At 34.8% G+C, this 18,877-nt stretch overlaps 2 protein-coding genes across 3 annotated transcripts; both read left to right on the top strand.

The window, feature by feature from the left end:
* The first annotated feature begins 497 nt into the window (after positions 1–497).
* Positions 498–1,166, top strand: LOC112750213 (uncharacterized). The gene has a single exon (XM_025798816.3). The coding sequence runs from the start codon at positions 498–500 to the stop codon at positions 1,164–1,166; it is 669 nt and encodes a 222-aa protein (XP_025654601.1).
* Positions 1,167–13,837: 12,671 nt separating this feature from the next.
* On the top strand, positions 13,838–18,813 carry LOC140179503 (O-methyltransferase 1, chloroplastic-like). 2 transcript variants are annotated; one of them, XM_072218390.1, is made up of 6 exons: positions 13,838–13,996; positions 14,082–14,138; positions 14,223–14,282; positions 17,603–17,731; positions 17,863–18,027; positions 18,569–18,813. In XM_072218390.1, exons 4-6 carry the CDS (start codon positions 17,612–17,614, stop codon positions 18,650–18,652), a joined length of 369 nt encoding a protein of 122 aa, XP_072074491.1. In that variant the 5' UTR covers positions 13,838–13,996; positions 14,082–14,138; positions 14,223–14,282; positions 17,603–17,611; the 3' UTR covers positions 18,653–18,813. The 2 variants fall into 2 exon arrangements, with proteins under 2 accessions (XP_072074491.1, XP_072074492.1); XM_072218391.1 differs by having other exon boundaries at positions 13,838–14,138.
* Positions 18,814–18,877: the final 64 nt, after the last annotated feature.

Genomic DNA, 18,877 nt, shown 5'->3' with positions numbered 1-18,877 from the left:
TATTAGTAAGTATAAACATTAAATTATTTTTAATAAATATATTTTATTAATCTATGTATACAAATTTTAAAAATATAAATATAAAATATATTAATTTATATATACAAAATTTTTATAATATAAATATAAATTATATCTTTTGTGTATAAAATATTTATAAATATAGATATAAATTATTATTAATTGATTAAAAATAATAATATTTACTAATTATATATATAACTAAAATTGCTCTAATTAATTTATTTATTTATTTAAGTATTAAAATTTCAAATTCTATTTTGCGTATACAGTAACTTATTAATTAATAATAAATTTAAAAAAAAAATTCTAGTTCACAATGAATTAATCATTAATTAAGAGATTATCTTAGAAAATCAAAAAAGAAAAATGACTATTTTACATGCAACATCTGTCGGTGGCACACACGATAAAAATCAAGTTGAACAAGTGAGAACATCATAATTAACATACATCATTGCTTCTTTCAAACACAAATGGGAACAGCAGGAGATGCAGACGCAGATAAAGGATGTGCCAAGTTTCTTAAGCTTAATAGAGTGCAGTCACTAGCTTATCAGGACAAAAGCAAATGGTTTCAAGATATGAGACAGAGCCTCAGTCTGACGGCTTCCATAATAGCAACCATCACCTTTCAATCCGCCATCAACCCGCCCGGGGGTGTCGTGCCAGCACCGACCGGTGAGACGCCAATCTGTTTTCCATCTAATCAAACAAACATACAAATTTGCCCCGGGGAATCTGTTGTAGCCCTGATGAAAAAAAAATATTACTTAGGGTTCTTGATATGCAACACCATATGTTTCATATCGTCACTAAGTGTTTGTCTCTTACTGGTGAGTGGCCTCTCTCTGGACAATACATCGGTGACGTGGTTCTTGTTGATTGGCATGTGTATCACTATCACAAGCCTTGTTGTTACTTACTTGTTTGGAGCCATGATGGTTACTCCTGAAATTATTAAAAATGTTGGGAGTGCTTTCGCGGTTATTATGATTGTGTGGGCTGCGGTGTTCGCTCTAGTTAGTTTCCTCCTCATATTACGCTTTGTTTCTAGTAAGAACGAGAAAGTGAAGAAACACAAAGAGCAAGAAACTCGAGAACAAGAATTAGCTAGAGTGAAGGGTTCGATCGGTGACCCGTAAAGCTGTAATTTTTAGTAATCACTTGATATGTGGTAGGTTTGAGACGATAATAAATTATTGCCCTACACTGGCTTGTGTAAAATAATAGATCTGGTACGTACTTTGTTCAAGGCTTCTTAAATTTAATGGTCTTTCTTGTGATGGAAAGCTATCTTCTAAAGTGAGAATGATATGATCAACATACAAGAATTAATAATCACGGTACCAGAAAATAAAATATTTCGATGATGGTGAAACTATGTATGAGAGAACATATTACTTATCTAATAAAAAAGATTAATTGATTCTATTAGCATAACTAACCATCTGTGTAACGGAATTATAATCAGTAAATAGCTATTTTAAGATAGAAATTAAAGAGTCCCTCTAACTAAAGCTAAACATAAGAAATGAAATTAAAACAGAGATTGACGAGTGTTGTAGAAAAATACGTATAAGATCGAAAAAGAAGATATATTTTGACTAATTTACTATCGGGGAATGCTAGGGAACAATGAAATTTTTGAACTAACATGAACAACCACCAATCAAATAAAAATACATTACAACCTAATTTAATGCTACTAATTAAATTTATTCTTTTAACTCTATTAATTCACATTGTTTATATATTGTTCAAAAAATTTGTTAGTTACCTATACTTTTCCTTTATTATTATAACACAAGAATGTTAAATGTAATTCCCTAGGTCATATGACTCTTAATTTGGATGAATTTTAACCAAGATTAGTAAGAATCAAAGTCAAAAGACAAGTTGAATCACATGTACAAGTGAACCCCGTTGAAGTACCTTCAGCAATTTCACTGAGAATGTACACATGATAGCAACCCTAAAAATCACAATAAATTAACGAGGATAGAGATTGCAGGCATAAAAGATATAGGCCAATTCATGATGAGAAGTAGCATAACCAGTAAGCAGCTAATAACTGGACTGATTGATCCATAATTCTGGGATTGTGACTGAATAGAACAATTGATCCTTAATTCTAGCATTCCACATTGCTTAAAAATAATTCTATTTTTGGGTTAGTAAAAAATATAAGGGTAAAGTATATTTTTTATCCCTGAAGTTTGCTAAAAGTTTCAAAAATATCCCTAAGTTTTGATTTGTTTCAATTTTGTCTCTTAAGTTTTCGATTTGCATCAATTTTACACTTATTACTAATTTTTTTATAATTAATATTTTTCTTTCCAAATATACCCCTCCCTTATACCAATCATCATCATCACAACCCTCTGTCTCTCTTTCTTTTTCTCTTTTCATCTTCACTGTCCTCTCTACCACCATCATCATTATTGAGCAACCACTGTCAACCTCCTCCTTCATCGTCACCGGCCAAACCCCTCATTCTCCTTCTTTCTCCTTTCTTCTCTGACTCTCCATCTCCATCACTACCATCTCCGTTGAGCTCCAATCTTCGATGACCACCACCCTTTTTCTTCTTCTTTACGCAAACCCAGACACAACGAAGCCATCGCTCTTCCTCCTTCTCTGTTAGCAAACTTGAGTGACAAAATTGAAACAAATCAAAACTTAGGGATATTTTTGAAACTTTTAGCAAATTTCAAGGACAAAAAGTATACTTTACCCAAGATGGCTGCTGTTATTCTTTTCCGTATCATCGTCTACTGGCTCCTTGGATATTCTACCGGGAATCTTAGGATAACTTTTGTTGTAGTGCTCTGACACACCGCAATTTGAACACTCTCTCTGTTGCTTAAATTTTCTCTTTTTCTTGGAAGCTCTCTTACTCTTCAGCACCAATGGGTCAACAACATAGTCATCATCTAAATTACCAATGGGTCAACCCTAGAACACTCAGCACCTAACACACTCAAAGGACACTTGAGTACCTTATCAAAATCACTTGGATCATCGACATTTGACTTCATGAAATCACACTTGGCATTCTTCATCCATCACTTGCACAATAAGCGTTCTGGAATAATTTCAACATTTTAGTGCTTTAAGTATGCAAATATGTACATGCAAAAAATTTCTCGATTTTTGAACCATATACACTCACAGCGGAGCATCTCTTCAACTCTATCAAACTTAACCACATGCTTAATCTCTGGCATTCCAAAACTGTTTCACTTGAAAAATTGTTTTCCACCATCCTGAATTACTAGGTCTAGCATAAGCACCCTCAATTTCCTTCCTGATCTCCTAGAAAATGTTACGAGTGAAAGTCTTTGCAGCAAAACATTCAAGTGTCGACAAAGAAGTCATAAGCACTGGATTGGTATATTTAGCATTGAACTTTGCAACTCTTTCATTGTTCCTATAATGGCTAACAACAGTTTCCATGTTATTGATAAATTCAAGAAGGGTGTCTTTCTTTCTCACATATGCTTTTATTAAAGAGTTAATCCCTTCACATTGGGATGTTATCCTGATTCACCCAAAAAATTGGTTCCTCAAATATGCAAGAGCCCATAAATACCTCAACTCATAGGTTTGGTCGGCCCAAGAGTTTCTTGATAAGTTATACTTCCCCACCATGTCTCCCCACATGACCTCAAACTCTTCAACACTCACATTAGCATAAATCAATTTCTTGAAGTCATTTAGAAATCCAATGTTCTTAACCTTCTCGCATGCATTCTTATGTAAATGTCGTGAACATAGTCGATGTGTTGCATAAGGAATGACTTGTTTAATGGCTTCTCTCATTGAAAGATCTCCATCGGTGACAACTGAACTAGGGTGCTTATTCCCCATTGCTTTCAAAAAGGTTTCCAAGAGACACTTGTATGAACCAATATCCTTATTGACAAGAAGACCACATCCAAATATGACGGTATGCCCACAATGATTGCTACCAGAAAATATCACAAGTGGTTTATTGTAGATGTTCCTATATATCCCCAAAGCACTCATAATCAATACGGCTAGTCCCATCAGCCCAAAACAAATTTTCCAATCAATTCTTATTAGTTTATGTATACTTGCCAAAGAAATAAGAATCATTCTCAGCCTTAACTCTCAGGTAGCTTATTGCAGCATTTGCATCACCATCCTATGTTAAGTAATGAGGTTGTACATATCTTTCTGGTTGAATGACAAGTTTGCATATCCACCTTTTTAAGCAACCAAGTATCCCAAGATGTGACAGGTCCTGATACCTATGTCATGCAAATTTTTTCCATGAGCTTTATCCGAGACACTGAATGTGTGATACTCAGGCATCATGTTAACCTCGAGTGGATCAACTAAACCATGAGAATGTTCTTCATAGAACGAAACAACCTTCCATTTAGAAATTTTCTATCTAGTCTTGCACGAATTCTCGCACATAAACTACTTAGAGTTAGGGGTCGGTGGTCCCTGATTCATTCGTCCTTTTCAACCTCTTCCTTTCTTGAGCCCGTCCGATTGCAAGCAATTTGGCGCATAATTACGCGACCATCGCTATCACATCTGACTTCATCCAATCTCACAGCAAAATCGTGTATCATTGCATATGTCTTGTAGAATCGCTAAATAACATCCTCATCTATAAACTAAAGTTGCATGATATCTTCTCGTGACATCTCTGCTATTCTCTTATCTCAATGTCTGTCTTCATTAAGCGCCGAATCATCGTCTAAAAATTCTAGATCTTCTCCTCTTGGGAATTTCTCATCGGAGTATGTTAAAAAAATCGCTATCCAACTGCTCCATATCCCAAAAATCAACACACACCTATAGTTTTAAAAAATACTAACAAACCACCACACAATTAACAATTCACAAATATGTAGACTACAACTGTAACAACCCTGATTTTCGAGTACATGAGATCTTTTCTGAAAGTATGGATTTCTCCGGAAGATCAGTAAAGGGAACACCTCTGCTATATCATCAAGTATCTCAATCCTTATTATCATTATATCATCCTTAAGCTAGAACCTCCTTTGAGGCAAGCTCGATAATGCAATCGCGAAGAACCTAGTTTTTGAACCGTATCGGTTGGCAGTTTTGATTCTGATTTTCGTAAATAGTCTCTGTTTGACGAACCGGACTCGATTCATGAGAGGAGAGAGATAATAGTATAATATTATCATTATATTAGTATTATAAAATGCTTGAATGATATTATAAGGTTACCTGGTCTATTTATGTTAAAAACAGAAAATCGGTTTAACCGGGTTTACGGTTTACTGGTGCAGCTTAGCACCAGCACTCTCTGATGAATTTAGCAATGCTAAGGCCTCATTATACATGTTCTATTCTCATAATAAATATTTTACTAGTGTCATTTATGCTAGTAGCTCAGAAAATAATTTTTAGAGATATTTTTACGAGTGTTCCGGTACACCTAGTTTTAGTAGTTGTACACTAGAGATATTTTAATATTATTTTAATCCACCTCCAAGCCAACCAATCACAACTCACCTTACACCCCCAAGACCTCCAAGGCTGTCTTATTTCATTATTTTGGTCGAAAATAACAAGAGAGAAAAGAGAGAAACTTTCATGAACACTTAATCTTCAAAGCTTGATTTCTTCTGAACTAAAACTCAAATCAAAACTCCGATTTCACCAAAATGATCCTCTCTTCTTCCTCTATATAACCATGTAACTTATCAAGGATGGAAATAAGGTGAGATGGCTGTCTCCCTCCCATTTCAATTCGGTTTTCAAGGAAAACCATGCAAAACATGTGTTTTCTTGATGTTCTTCCTTAGGAATCATGCTTAACTTGACTTGAGGGCTAAGAAACGTGAATTTCCAGCAAGTCTAAGGTGATATATATCTTTCTAACATACTGAGTGAGATTTGGTCAGTTGAGAGTTTTTGAATTTAAAGTTGTTCTTGATGTGATTTAGGAGGAAAAAGTGCTTAAGGACCACCTGAAAGTTTAACCGAATTAGGAGCAGCAAAACCAGGTAGGGATTGACGAATTTAATCTTGATTGATTGTGTTTGAGTTGTGTGATTATGATATGGTTTGGCTGTGCTTGAAATTGATTGTTTGTATGAGTAATTCTTGTTGAAATTTTGGTGAAAATTTGATGAAATTTGATGAAATTCAAGCTATGAATGTGTGTTCTTGTGGCTGCTGGAAAACAAAACCCTAGAGCTTAAATTGAGGTTCAATTTGTGTTAAAATCATGTAGAAAAGATGGGGTTTTAGTGGCTGGAAATTTATTTTGAATTATGGTAAAAATCGGTTGCTGAAAAGACTGAAAAACGGGTAAAAACAAAGAAAGAATCTGAAGAATTTACGAAGAACACGAAGAACACTTTGAGTGTGGTGAAGAACAATGAAGAACACCTTTTTGATCCATAAAAGGGCAAGGAAGTAAATATTTTGGTGTTTGGGGGGTTATTTTGTAATTTCCAAAAGTTAGGGTGGTAAAAGTAGAAATATTAAAAGTTACGGGTGGTAAAAAGTGAATTTTAAAAGTTAAAGGTTAAAGTAAAGTTAATTTTCGAAAATTTAATAATAAAATAATAAATAATAATAAAATAATAGGGAAAATGCAGTTTTCTGTAAAAGCTTTAGAAAGACAACTTTAAGCGCAGAATCTCATAATTACCTTCATAAAACACTTAGGGAGTGGTAAGAACATATTAGTGAGACAAAGATAAAAGAAAGATAAAAAGTTGAAGAAAAGTTAAAAACTAAAGAAAAGTCTGTAAGGTTTTAATAACAGAAAAACAGACAGAAATTAGTGAACGAACTAGGGCAACATAGTTAGTCCTTGAGTTGCGACTAGGGTTAAGTATTATATGAAAAGTTAAACTGTTTCAGTATAGACTTAATGAACCTATACTTGGGACAGGCGAACTATTCATACCGAAATTTACGTAAACTTTAAATACATACATTAAGCAGAGAAATCAGAGCAGAGTAGAGAAACACAAAAAATAGAGTAACCAGAGTAAAGTAAAGAGATAAAGAGAAAAAGAGTAATATAGATACAGATGAAAAGAGTAATCAGAGAAGAGAAAAGAGATACAGAGAACAGAGTAATTAAAACAGAGTAAAAAGATACAGAGAAAAGAGAAACCAGAACAAAGTAAAGAGATATAAAGAGAAGAGTAATATAATAAAGAGCTATATATATATATATATATATATATATATATATATATATATATATATATATATAGCTCTGGGTTGCATTAAGCAACTAATATATATATATATATATATATATATATATATATATATATATAGCTCTTTATTATATTACTAGTTGCTTGATGCAACCCAGAGCTATATTTATATATATATTAGTTGCTTAATGCAACCCAGAGCTATATTCAATATATATTAGTTGCTTAATGCAACCCAGAGCCTCTGTAGGGAAACTAAGTTACCTACAGCCATTTTCCGCTTCCCCAGAGTAGAGCAGAGTATATATATATTTTCCTGCAGTAAGCAGAGGCTGTCTCAAATGAGCGGCTATTATTATATGCGCATTTTTTTAGGAACGGAAAATCGTATTCGGAAAATCGGGATTACTCGTGACCGGATAAATGTCGGGATTGCGGGCAACCAACCGACACATGAGCTCATGGCCTGCGCTAGGGCTAGACATGCATCATTCTTGTCTGCGCATCATTCTTTGTTGCATTCCTTTCTGTGTGTGATCTACTTCTTTATGTTTGTCTGCTCGTATGCTATTTCTGTGCTTTATTTTCTTGTATTCTTTTGTTTGTGTTCTACTTTCTGTTCTCCTACTTTCTCTTTCTATCTTTATCTTCTGTTTACTGCTTCGCTATATTATGTTATTCGTCTACTAATCGACCCCAAATAAATGAACGTAACTAATAACCCCGGCCCTACTAAGAACTCCCCAGTTCTTACCCCTTCTCTCTCCCTTTCCCCTTCAGATGGAAGTAAGAGTTCCTTTCCGTAGTTCGCTGACGATTGTACGCAAAAAGGGATTCCACTCTAGGCAGTCTTCTGAGTCTAGGGTGAATATCGTTCTCTGATTATATGTATATACTGTGAGACCAGCCAATGTCTGCACCCCGTTCGTATGCGCACTCAGTGGTGGAGCTTAGTTCAGACAAGGGGGGGCCATGGCCCCCCAAACTTTTTATAAAACACTTAGTAGTACTTTTTTAAAAGATAAAAAATAGTTCAATTGACTTAAATACTTTACTATGACTTAAAGTATCTAATAAGTTCAATAAACAACACTCTCTCTATCTTTAAGTTCAAATATAAAAAATTAGATATTTTTTATTTATTTAATTCAATATTATTTTATATTTTACTATTTATTTAATTTAATTTTTTATATGATAAAAAATAATAGAATATTCAATAAGTATTAATATTATTATATTTGTATAAATTGATAAAAAATTCAATAAATATTATAAATTTTAATATTTGTCCTTCTAACTTCTTCTTTACATATTTTACAGGATATATATTCAAATTTTTATATAAAATAATAATGAAAAATTAAAGAATTGATACATTTTTTAAGAGGAAGGCTAATATTTAATAAGAAGGAGAACATATAACTTTTACAATATCAATACCTGTAGATAGTTCTTCTACTTTAATGAATCACGAGGAAAGTGAGATATAACCTTCAAAAGTTCAAAAAATTACATCTGATGACTTTAACCTTAACTTTTTGGAACGAGATCTTGAAAAACGGCTTTAAATCTGGCAGTATCAGCCAAACCAGAGAGATGAGATTAGACGAGCTTATCTTAAATGGGATCATATCAAAAATATTTTGACAATTATTTTCTATCCGGCCCCCCAAAATTTTATTTCAAGTTCCGCCACTGTGCGCACTTTAACCTAAATCCGGTGTACGAGATTCCTATTGTGTGGCTACTTCATGAGGTACCAGAGAGACGTCTTGTGGAAAAGTCTGATCGTGCAGAGGAGTAGCAGATGATGTTCTATCTTTTGATGACGTTCCACTTGACTTGAGTTTTGAAGACCTAGAACGTACTTTCCCTCGCTTTAGTAGTTTAGAGGGACTAGGTGAGTATAGAGTCTATGCTAGCCTAGGTGCCAGCTTAGGGACCTCTTGAACAGGTCAGGACCTGGGATGTTGTATGTATATATATGTATATAGATATTATTTAGCTATATCTTGGGGTGTTCTAACTAACAGTTTATATGCTAATAAAGGCTGAATCACCGAATGTTGTCAACTACTTGTGATGTATTTTTGTGTGGTTGTTTATAACTGTTTTATCTGTTATTACTTGTGAATTGATTATAAATAATTCTGTCTATTAATCCAAACGTTTTCAAAAAAAAAATACACCACACAAATTAACTACGCATTTAACAACGAATCAGGCTCATATGATAAATAATAGATAATAATTAGGAAGACAAATTGGTAGCGCTCAGTTTTCGGTATGATCTAGACATATTGAAAATTGGGTCGTTACAATTTGGTATCAGAGCAGTTCGTTCCCAGTAGAGCCTGGGGAGTGGACTGACTATGCTTCATTGCATACTCTGTTGTGTGTCTCATGCGTATAGGATATCCCAATGATATATGTTGCATGATTGTCTCTGTGTTTTCATTTTGGGAATGTTCACACTTGACTTGAAGTGTTAAGACTGATCACCTTAACAATGATTGTTTGGTGTGAACAAGACTACAATGGGTTCACGGAGACGCGGCATACAGGAAGGAATTCCTAATGTTAACTACGAGAGGGAACAGGAAACGTTTATGGCTACCATGAACAACGTGGATGAAGTAGTGCGTGAAGCTGCTGTAGCAGCGGCTAGGGCTGTTGAACGTCTCAGAGTGAGAAATGGGAACGAGAATAAATACGGAGAAGATAATGGGAATGATGAGAACAACTTAGGGCATCCTGAAAGACCTATGACCCTTGCGACATTTCTGAAGGTTAATCCGCTTAAGTTCAAGGGTACACTCGTTGCGACTGATACTGATAATTGGTTTCGAGGTATTGAACGATCACTGAAAGCGCAACATGTTCCGGAAAGACAACACGTGGAGTTTGCTACTTATATGCTCGAGGGAGAAGCTGAGTACTGGTGGCAGGGGATACAGCGACTGCTACAATAGAATGAAAATGACATTCCTTAGGATATCTTTAGGGACGAATTTTATAAAAAGTATTTTCTGGGAGCAGCACGAGATGCTAAGGAGATGGAGCTTATGCAGTTGAAACAAGGGGATATGACTATTGCTGAGTATGCCCGTAAGTTCGATGACTTGTGCCGTTTTTCCAAGATTTGTCAAGGGAACCCATAAGACTTTGAGGAATGGAAGTATTTAAAGTTTGAAGGAGGACTCTGAGAAGAACTGATGAATTCTGTTGTTTCGCTAGAGATATGAAATTTCGCTGAACTGGTGAATAAAAGTAAACTAGTGGAAGAATGTTCAAAGAAGGTGGCAATAGCTCGAGCAAGACGTAGGGAGGATTCACAAAGAGACTTTGTTCAAAATTTAGCCTCTCAAGGTCGCAACCTTAAAGCCATTGGTCCAGTGTTGGAATGGAAACCACCGAGATGTCAGCCTTTTAACTCGCAATAATGGTAGTGACAATAACCATGACATTGAACAAGGACATGAGAGTCAACCTCACCAAGCTCAAAGTGGTGCAGTATGCCCAACTTGTGGAAAGCATCATGGTAGTAGGCTTTGCCAGTTCAGAACAGGTTTATGTTACTACTGTAATAAGGAAGGACATCGGGCAAGAGACTGTCGAAAAAGAATGGTAGATGAGTCCGCTGGCAATACTATAAAGTTTGGATTTATCGCTTGAGGTAAAGTAAGGCAAGGCAATGGTAAACGAGCCCGTCAGGCTTACATAAACCCTACATGTAAGCAATGCGGAAAAGAGTATAGTAACAGGTCTTGCCAGTTTGGATCACCTAACTGCTATGCTTGTGGAGAACTTGGACACGTTGCCAAGGATTGTCCGAAGGGATTTACTCGAAATCCAGTCAGAACCCAACAACAAGGACGAGTGTTTGTTATCACTATTGACGATGTTGTGCAATCGGATGCCCTCATTCAAGGTCAGTTTATGTCAAGAATCGATTTCTAACTGTACTGTATGATTCGGGTGCATCGCATTCTTTATTTCTCTAACTATTGCTCACGAGTTAGGATTATATTTCCTTAAATTGAATTTTTACTTGAGTGTCCATACACCTGCATCCCAAAATGCTTTGACCAGTTTAGTGTGCCTGCAAGTACCATTCGCTATTAGGAACAGGACTTTTATACACTATCTAATCTGTTTGCCTCTATATGGTTTAGAAGTTATTTTAGGATTAGATTGGTTATCTAAGTATCATGTTTTCCTTGATTATTTTAAAAGAACTGCTGTTATTCCATTTGATAGTCTATGTACTAAACCATTTCTATCCCACACCTTATATCTGAATTCTGTAAGAGTTACCTTAGGCGGGAGTGATTGTGAGGGGTACGTTCTGTTAGCGGCTAGCTCGAATGATAGTGAATTAAGCTTAGAACGAATTTGAATGATGAAGGAATTTCCTAATATTTTCTTGGACGACATACCTGAGTTTCCTCCTCAGCGAGAGATAGAATTCAGCATTGATCTAGTACCTGGAGCTGGACCGATTTCCATAGCACTGTACTGGATGTCACCATTGCTTGCAGAGTTGAAGAAGTTGTGAGATAGGATCGTAGTGGCCTATGGAGGTATAAGAAAAGAATTTGTGTGCCTAACTCTGGAGAATTGCGACAAAAGATTCTTGCTGAAGCTCACCAAAGTAGATTTTCTATGCATCCTAGAGTGACAAAGATGTATCGAGATTTGAAACAAATGTTCTGGTGGCCGGGCTTAAAGAAAGAAGTAGCTGATTATGTCTCAAAATGTTTAACCTGCTAGAAGATGAAGATGGAACATCAGAAGCTGTCAAGAACCCTGCAACCCTTAGAAATACCACAATGGAAATGGGAGCAGATTACTATGGATTTTGTCACAGGATTGCCAAGGACTTCAACAGGACACGATACCATCTAGGTAATTGTGGACAGGTTGACAAAGTCAGCGCACTTCCTTCCGATTCGAGTTGACTATACTTTAGAAAGGTTGGAATGAATATATATATTCAAGGAATCGTACGACTACATGGGATACCTTCATAAATTGTCTCAGATCAAGTTTCGAGGTTTATTACTAGATTTTGGGGAGCTTTTCAGAAAGCGTTGGAAACAGAATTGCACACGAGTATAGCATACCATCCTCAGATAGACGAATAATCAGAGCAGACAATCCAGACGTTAGAAGACATGTTACGATCATGTATGCTAGACAACCAAAGCAGCTGGGATAAGTATTTACTTTTAGTCAAATTCGTCTACAACAACAGTTTCCAATAAAGTATCGGGATGGCACCATATGAAGCTCTCTATGGAAGAAGATGTCAACACCATTGTGTTGGAATGACGATGGAGAAGCTAGTGTCTTAGGTCCAGACTTAGTGTAAGAAACTACTGAGGAGATAAAGGAGATTTGTCGGAAGATCCAGACAGCACAAAGCCGTCAAAAGAGCTATGCCGATAATAGACGTAGACCCTTAGAGTTTAGTGACGGAAACCGTGTCTTTCTAGAAGTAACCTCGATTACTGGAATAGGTAGAGCCCTTAAGACTAAAAAGCTTAACCCACGATACATAGAACCTTTCCAAATACTTAAAAGAGTCGGTCTAGTAGTTTATCAAATAGTCCTTCCTCCTTATTTATCAAACCTTCATGATGTTTTTCATGTCTCGCAACTTAAGAAATATATTCTCGACAAGAGTCACGTTTTACAACCAGAGACAGTACAGTTATGAAAGGATTTGACATATCAAGCATCACCGGTTCAGATCGTAGAAAGAAGTGATAAGCAGCTAAAAGGCAAGACTGTTCGCTTAGTCAAAGTAGCATGGGAACCAAGAGGAGAGGAAGAGCACACTTGGAAACTGGAAGATAAGATGAAAGATGATTACCCACATTTATTCCTAGGTAACTAAAATTTTGAGGGTAAAATTTTCTTTTAGGAGGGTAGAATGTAACAACCCTGATTTTCGAGTACATGAGATCTTTTCTGAAAGTACGGATTTCTCCGGAAGATCAGTAAAGGGAACACCTCTGCTATATCATCAAGTATCTCAATCCTCATTATCATTATGTCATCCTTAAGCTAGAACCTCCTTTGAGGCAAGCTCGATAATGCAATTGCGAAGAACCTAGTTTTTGAACCATATCGGTTGGCAGTTTTGATTCTGATTTTTGTAAATAGTCTCTGTTTGACGAACCGGACTCGATTCATGAGAGGAGAGAGATAATAGTATAATATTATCATTATATTAGTATTAGAAAATTATTGAATGACATTATAAGGTTACCTGGTCTGTTTTTGTTAAAAACAGAAAATCGGTTTAACCGGGTTTACGATTTACTAGTGCAGCTTAGCACCAGCACTCTCTGATGAATTTAGCAATACTAAGGCCTCATTATACATGTTCTATTCTCATAATAAATATGTTACTAGTGTCATTTATGTTAGTAGCTCTGAAAATAATTTTTAGAGATGTTTTTACGAGTGTTCCGGTACACCTAGTTTTAGTAGTTGTACACCAGAGATATTTTAATATTATTTTAATCCACCTCCAAGCCAACCAATCACAAATCACCTTACACCCCCAAGACCTCCAAGACTGTCTCATTTCATCATTTTGGCCGAAAATAACAAGAGAGAAAAGAGAGAAACTTTCATGAACACTTAATCTTCAAAGCTTGATTTCTTCTGAACTAAAACTCAAATCAAAACTCCGATTTCACCAAAATGATCCTCTCTTCTTCCTCTACATAACCATGTAACTTATCAAGGATAGAAATAAGGTGAGATGGCTGTCTCCCTCCCATTTCAATTCGGTTTTCAAGGAAAACCATGCAAAACATGTGTTTTCTTGATGTTCTTCCTTAGGAATCATGCTTAACTTGACTTGAAGGCCAAGAAACATGAATTTCCAGCAAGTCTAAGGTGAGATATCTCTTCCTAACATACTGAGTGAGATTTGGTCAGTTGAGAGTTTTTGGATTTAAAGTTGTTCTTGATGTGATTTAGGAGGAAAAAGTGCTTAAGGACCACCTGAAAGTTCAACCGAATTAGGAGCAGCAAAACCAGGTAGGGATTGACGAATTTAATCTTGATTGATTGTGTTTGAGTTGTGTGATTATGATATGGTTTGGCTGTGCTTGAAATTGATTGTTTGTATGAATAATTCTTGTTGAAATTTTGGTGAAAATTTGATGAAATTTGATGAAATTCAAGCTATGAATGTGTGTTCTTGTGGCTGCTGGAAAACGAAACCCTAGAGCTTAAATTGAGGTTCAATTTGTGTTAAAATCATGTAGAAAAGATGGGGTTTTAGTGGCTGAAAATTTATTTTGATTTATGGTAAAAATCGGTTGCTGAAAAGACTGAAAAACGGGTAAAAACAAAGAAAGAATCTGAAGAATTTACGAAGAACACGAAGAACACTTTGAGTGTAGTGAAGAACAATGAAGAACACCTTTTTGATCCATAAAAGGGCAAGGAAGTAAATATTTTGGTGTTTGGGGGTTATTTTGTAATTTCCAAAAGTTAGGGTGGTAAAAGTAGAAATATTAAAAGTTACGGGTGGTAAAAAGTGAATTTTAAAGGTTAAAGGTTAAAGTAAAGTTAATTTTCGAAAATTTAATAATAAAATAATAAATAATAATAAAATATTAAATAATAATATTTAATTAAAAATAATATTTTAATAAAAATAATATAATAATAGGGAAAATGCAGTTTTCTGTAAAAGCTTTAGAAAGACAACTTTAAGCGCAGAATCTCATAATTACCTTTATAAAACACTTAGGGAGTGGTAAGAACATATTAGTGAGGCAAAGATAAAAGAAAGATAAAAAGTTGAAGAAAAGATAAAAACTAAAGAAAAGTCTGTAAGGTTTTAATAACAGAAAAATAAACAGAAATTAGTGAACGAACTAGGGCAACATAGTTAGTCCTTGAGTTGCGACTAGGGTTAGGTATTATATGAAAAGTTAAACTGTTTCAGTATAGACTTAATGAACCTATACTTGGGACAGGCGAACTATTCATACCGAAATTTACATAAACTTTAAATACATACGTTAAGCAGAGAAATCAGAGCAGAGTAGAGAAACACAAAAAACAGAGTAACCAGAGTAAAGTAAAGAGATAAAGAGAAAAAGAATAATATAGATACAGATGAAAAGAGTAATCAGAGAAGAGAAAAGAGATACAGAGAACAGAGTAATTAAAACAGAGTAAAAAGATACAGAGAAAAGAGAAACCAGAACAGAGTAAAGAGATATAAAGAGAAGAGTAATATAATAAAGAGCTATATATATATATATATATATATATATATATATATATATATATTAGTTGCTTAAGGCAACCCAGAGCCTCTGTAGGGAAACTAAGTTACCTACAGCCATTTTCTGCTTCCCCAGAGCAGAGCAGAGTATATATATATTTTCCTGCAGTAAGCAGAGGCTGTCTCAAATGAGCGGCTATTATTATATGCACATTTATTTAGGAACGGAAAATCGTATTCGGGAAATCGGGATTACTCGTGACCGGATAAATGTCGGGATTGCGGGCAGCCAACCGACACATGAGCTCATGGCCTGCGCTAGGGCTAGACATGCATCATTCTTGTCTGCGCATCATTCTTTGTTGCATTCCTTTCTGTGTGTGATCTACTTCTTTATGTTTGTCTGCTCGTATGCTATTTCTGTGCTTTATTTTCTTGTATTCTTTTGTTTGTGTTCTGCTTTCTGTTCTCTCTACTTTCTCTTTCTATCTTTATCTTCTGTTTACTGCTTCGCTATATTATGTTATTCGTCTACTAATCGACCCCAAATAAATGAACGTAACTAATAACCCCGACCCTATTAAGAACTCCCCAATTCTTACCCCTTCTCTCTCCCTTTCCCCTTCAGATGGAAATAAGAGTTCCTTTCCGTAGTTCGCTGACGATTGTACGCAAAAAGGGATTCTACTCTAGGCAGTCTTCTAAGTCTAGGGTGAATATCGTTCTTTGATTATATGTATATACTGTGAGACCAGCCAACGTCTGCACCCCCTTCGTATGCACACTTTAACCTAAATCCGGTGTACGAGATTCCTATTGTGTGGCTACTTCATGAGGTACCAGAGAGACGTCTTGTGGAAAAGTCTGATCGTGCAGAGGAGTAGCAGATGATGTTCTATCTTTTGATGACGTTCCACTTGACTTGAGTTTTGAAGACCTAGAACGTACTTTCCCTCGCTTTAGTAGTTTAGAGGGACTAGGTGAGTATAGAGTCTAGGCTAGCCTAGGTGCCAGCTTAGGGACCTCTTGAACAGGTTAGGATCTGGGATGTTGTATGTATATATATGTATATAGATATTATTTAGCTAAATCTAGGGGTGTTCTAACTAACAGTCTATATGCTACTAAAGGCTGAATCACCGAATGTTGTCAACTACTTGTGATGTAACTGTTTTATCTGTTATTACTTGTGAATTGATTATAAATGATTCTGTCTATTAATCCAAACGTTTTCAAAAAAAAAAAAAATACACCACGGAAATTAACTACGCGTTTAACAACGAATCAGGCTCATATGATAAATAATAGATAATAATTAGGAAGACAAATTGGTAGCGCTCAGTTTCCGGTATGATCTAGACATATTGAAAATTGGGTCGTTACAACAACCATCACCACTAATTCACATAAAACTACCCTATAATCATCTACTCTACGCTTATCACACTACACTACCAGAAAAACAGAAGTTTGCCATAGTATTTTACCCACATATTAATAGTAGTGGCAAATTTAATTTGCCGTGACTAAAATTAGCCACTAAATTGAGTTCTGTGGCTAAAATTAGCCTCCAAAATTATTTTTCATGGCAGATTCTCGTACATAACTAAAATCTAATTAGGAAACATGTTGAACTTCAATAAGAATTTAAGAATAAGAAAATAAGAATGCACAGACACTAAGTAGTATGAATCTTCGAAAAGGGATACTATTGATTTAAGAAACAATTACTAATTACATAGTGCCACTAATCTTAATTCATGATTTATACTTCTCAAAGCTTTAATTAAGATTTACTTTTTGAATTTCTCTGCAAATTGACTTTTCATCGTATTCTTAAGTAATTATGTACGGATTATTAGAGGAATTGAATTCTACCTAACTCTCTCTCAAATAAAAGGTAAATTACCCCCTATATGACATGTCTGACAACTATTGGATGAAATGAATTATGTCATCATGGTTAACATTAATTTTTAATTTAACTTGAGTTTTAACAACTAATTAAATATGGTAAAAAAATTTTTGTTAATCATAAGAGTTATAAAAAAATCTTATTTTATAATATTTTATTTCTTTTAAAACCCCACATATTAATTAGAGTTTATTCCTGCAGGAGTTTCCTATGATAACATTGGCAAATTTTGAAGAAGTTTTGTCAATGTTAAGCAGTGTGGCCATGGAAGGAAGCTTTTTTCTGGAAGAGTTCCCTACATTTTTATCTGATGCAGAAATAGAAATCAAGGTTAGTTTGCTATTAATTTTCAAGTAAATTGAGTTATGGTAAGGTGAGTGATGAATGTAGCAAATTTTCTAAGTTATTCCTTAAGAAATCAAAAGAATGAAAAACATGCATTCTGCTGGTTCCTTGGACAGTCCAACACAAAGCATTGGATGGATAAAGTATTCATGAGCAATGGCTTTCGTGTTGAAATGATTAATCATAAAGGAGTTTCTGAAAGTTCAAAAGAAGAATGTGCTTCAGCACATTACAGGAACAAGCTGGCTGTTGCTGACCAACTGAGACTTTCAGATGATCAGGTGACACATCTTCTCTTCACTACAAATTTGTCTTTCCTCGGCCTCACTCCTTGGTAAAAATATACACTAACTTCTCCTAAGATTTCTGTTAAATAACATCTGTCTAATTTTATTATATAAAAGTTGATACCAACATCTTTTACATTGAATTTAAGTCATTTTTCTCCTCTAATGATGACATGTCAGCAACTTTGATTACTTGGTAAAATTTGAAAATCAACCAATCATTTTTAGTATAAGATTTTTTAAAAATTAAAAAAGAAATCTTATAAATTATTATTACCCTATATTTTTGTATGTTTTTAATATTTTGCCAAGAGATGTGTCGTCTATAAAAATATCATGTAACTCCGAAGAGTGAAATCTAATTTACCCTTTTTTCACATATATATGGTTTTTGGTCATGAGAAGACATCAATGATGCATGGTTTCTAAAGAGATCAAGCTTTTTTATATGATACCAAATTTTATTTCATATTGTATTGAAGTTACAATTGACATGTAAAACTCAAGTGACTATAAGGCATTGATGTTTTGGCAGATGGAAGCACGGAGAAGACAATTCCAAAGGGTAGAAGATGAAGGGGATGAAGAAGGCTTTAAGAGTAGTTATAGAAGTAATTAGATATATTCCTGTATTGTTGGAAGTTTGCATGCATAATTGTAAGTTTATAATTTGATTGAACAGATTCAAATTATCAACTACTAAGTGCGAGTTTGCTCAGTGAATAACCTTCATTATGCAAACTTGTAAGAAGAGTCAATTTGACTTAATGTGATCCTTGGCTAGGCAGATGAAAAATGGCAATTTCCATGAAAAATTACTAGATGCTCACAAAACATTAAGAGT

The sequence above is a fragment of the Arachis hypogaea genome, chromosome 15 (genome assembly GCF_003086295.3).
Source record: "Arachis hypogaea cultivar Tifrunner chromosome 15, arahy.Tifrunner.gnm2.J5K5, whole genome shotgun sequence".
In the NCBI taxonomy this organism is placed as follows: Eukaryota; Viridiplantae; Streptophyta; class Magnoliopsida; order Fabales; family Fabaceae; genus Arachis; species Arachis hypogaea.
The sequence above is the reverse complement of the archived record's forward strand: the minus strand, read 5'-3'. Positions and strand labels throughout refer to the sequence as shown.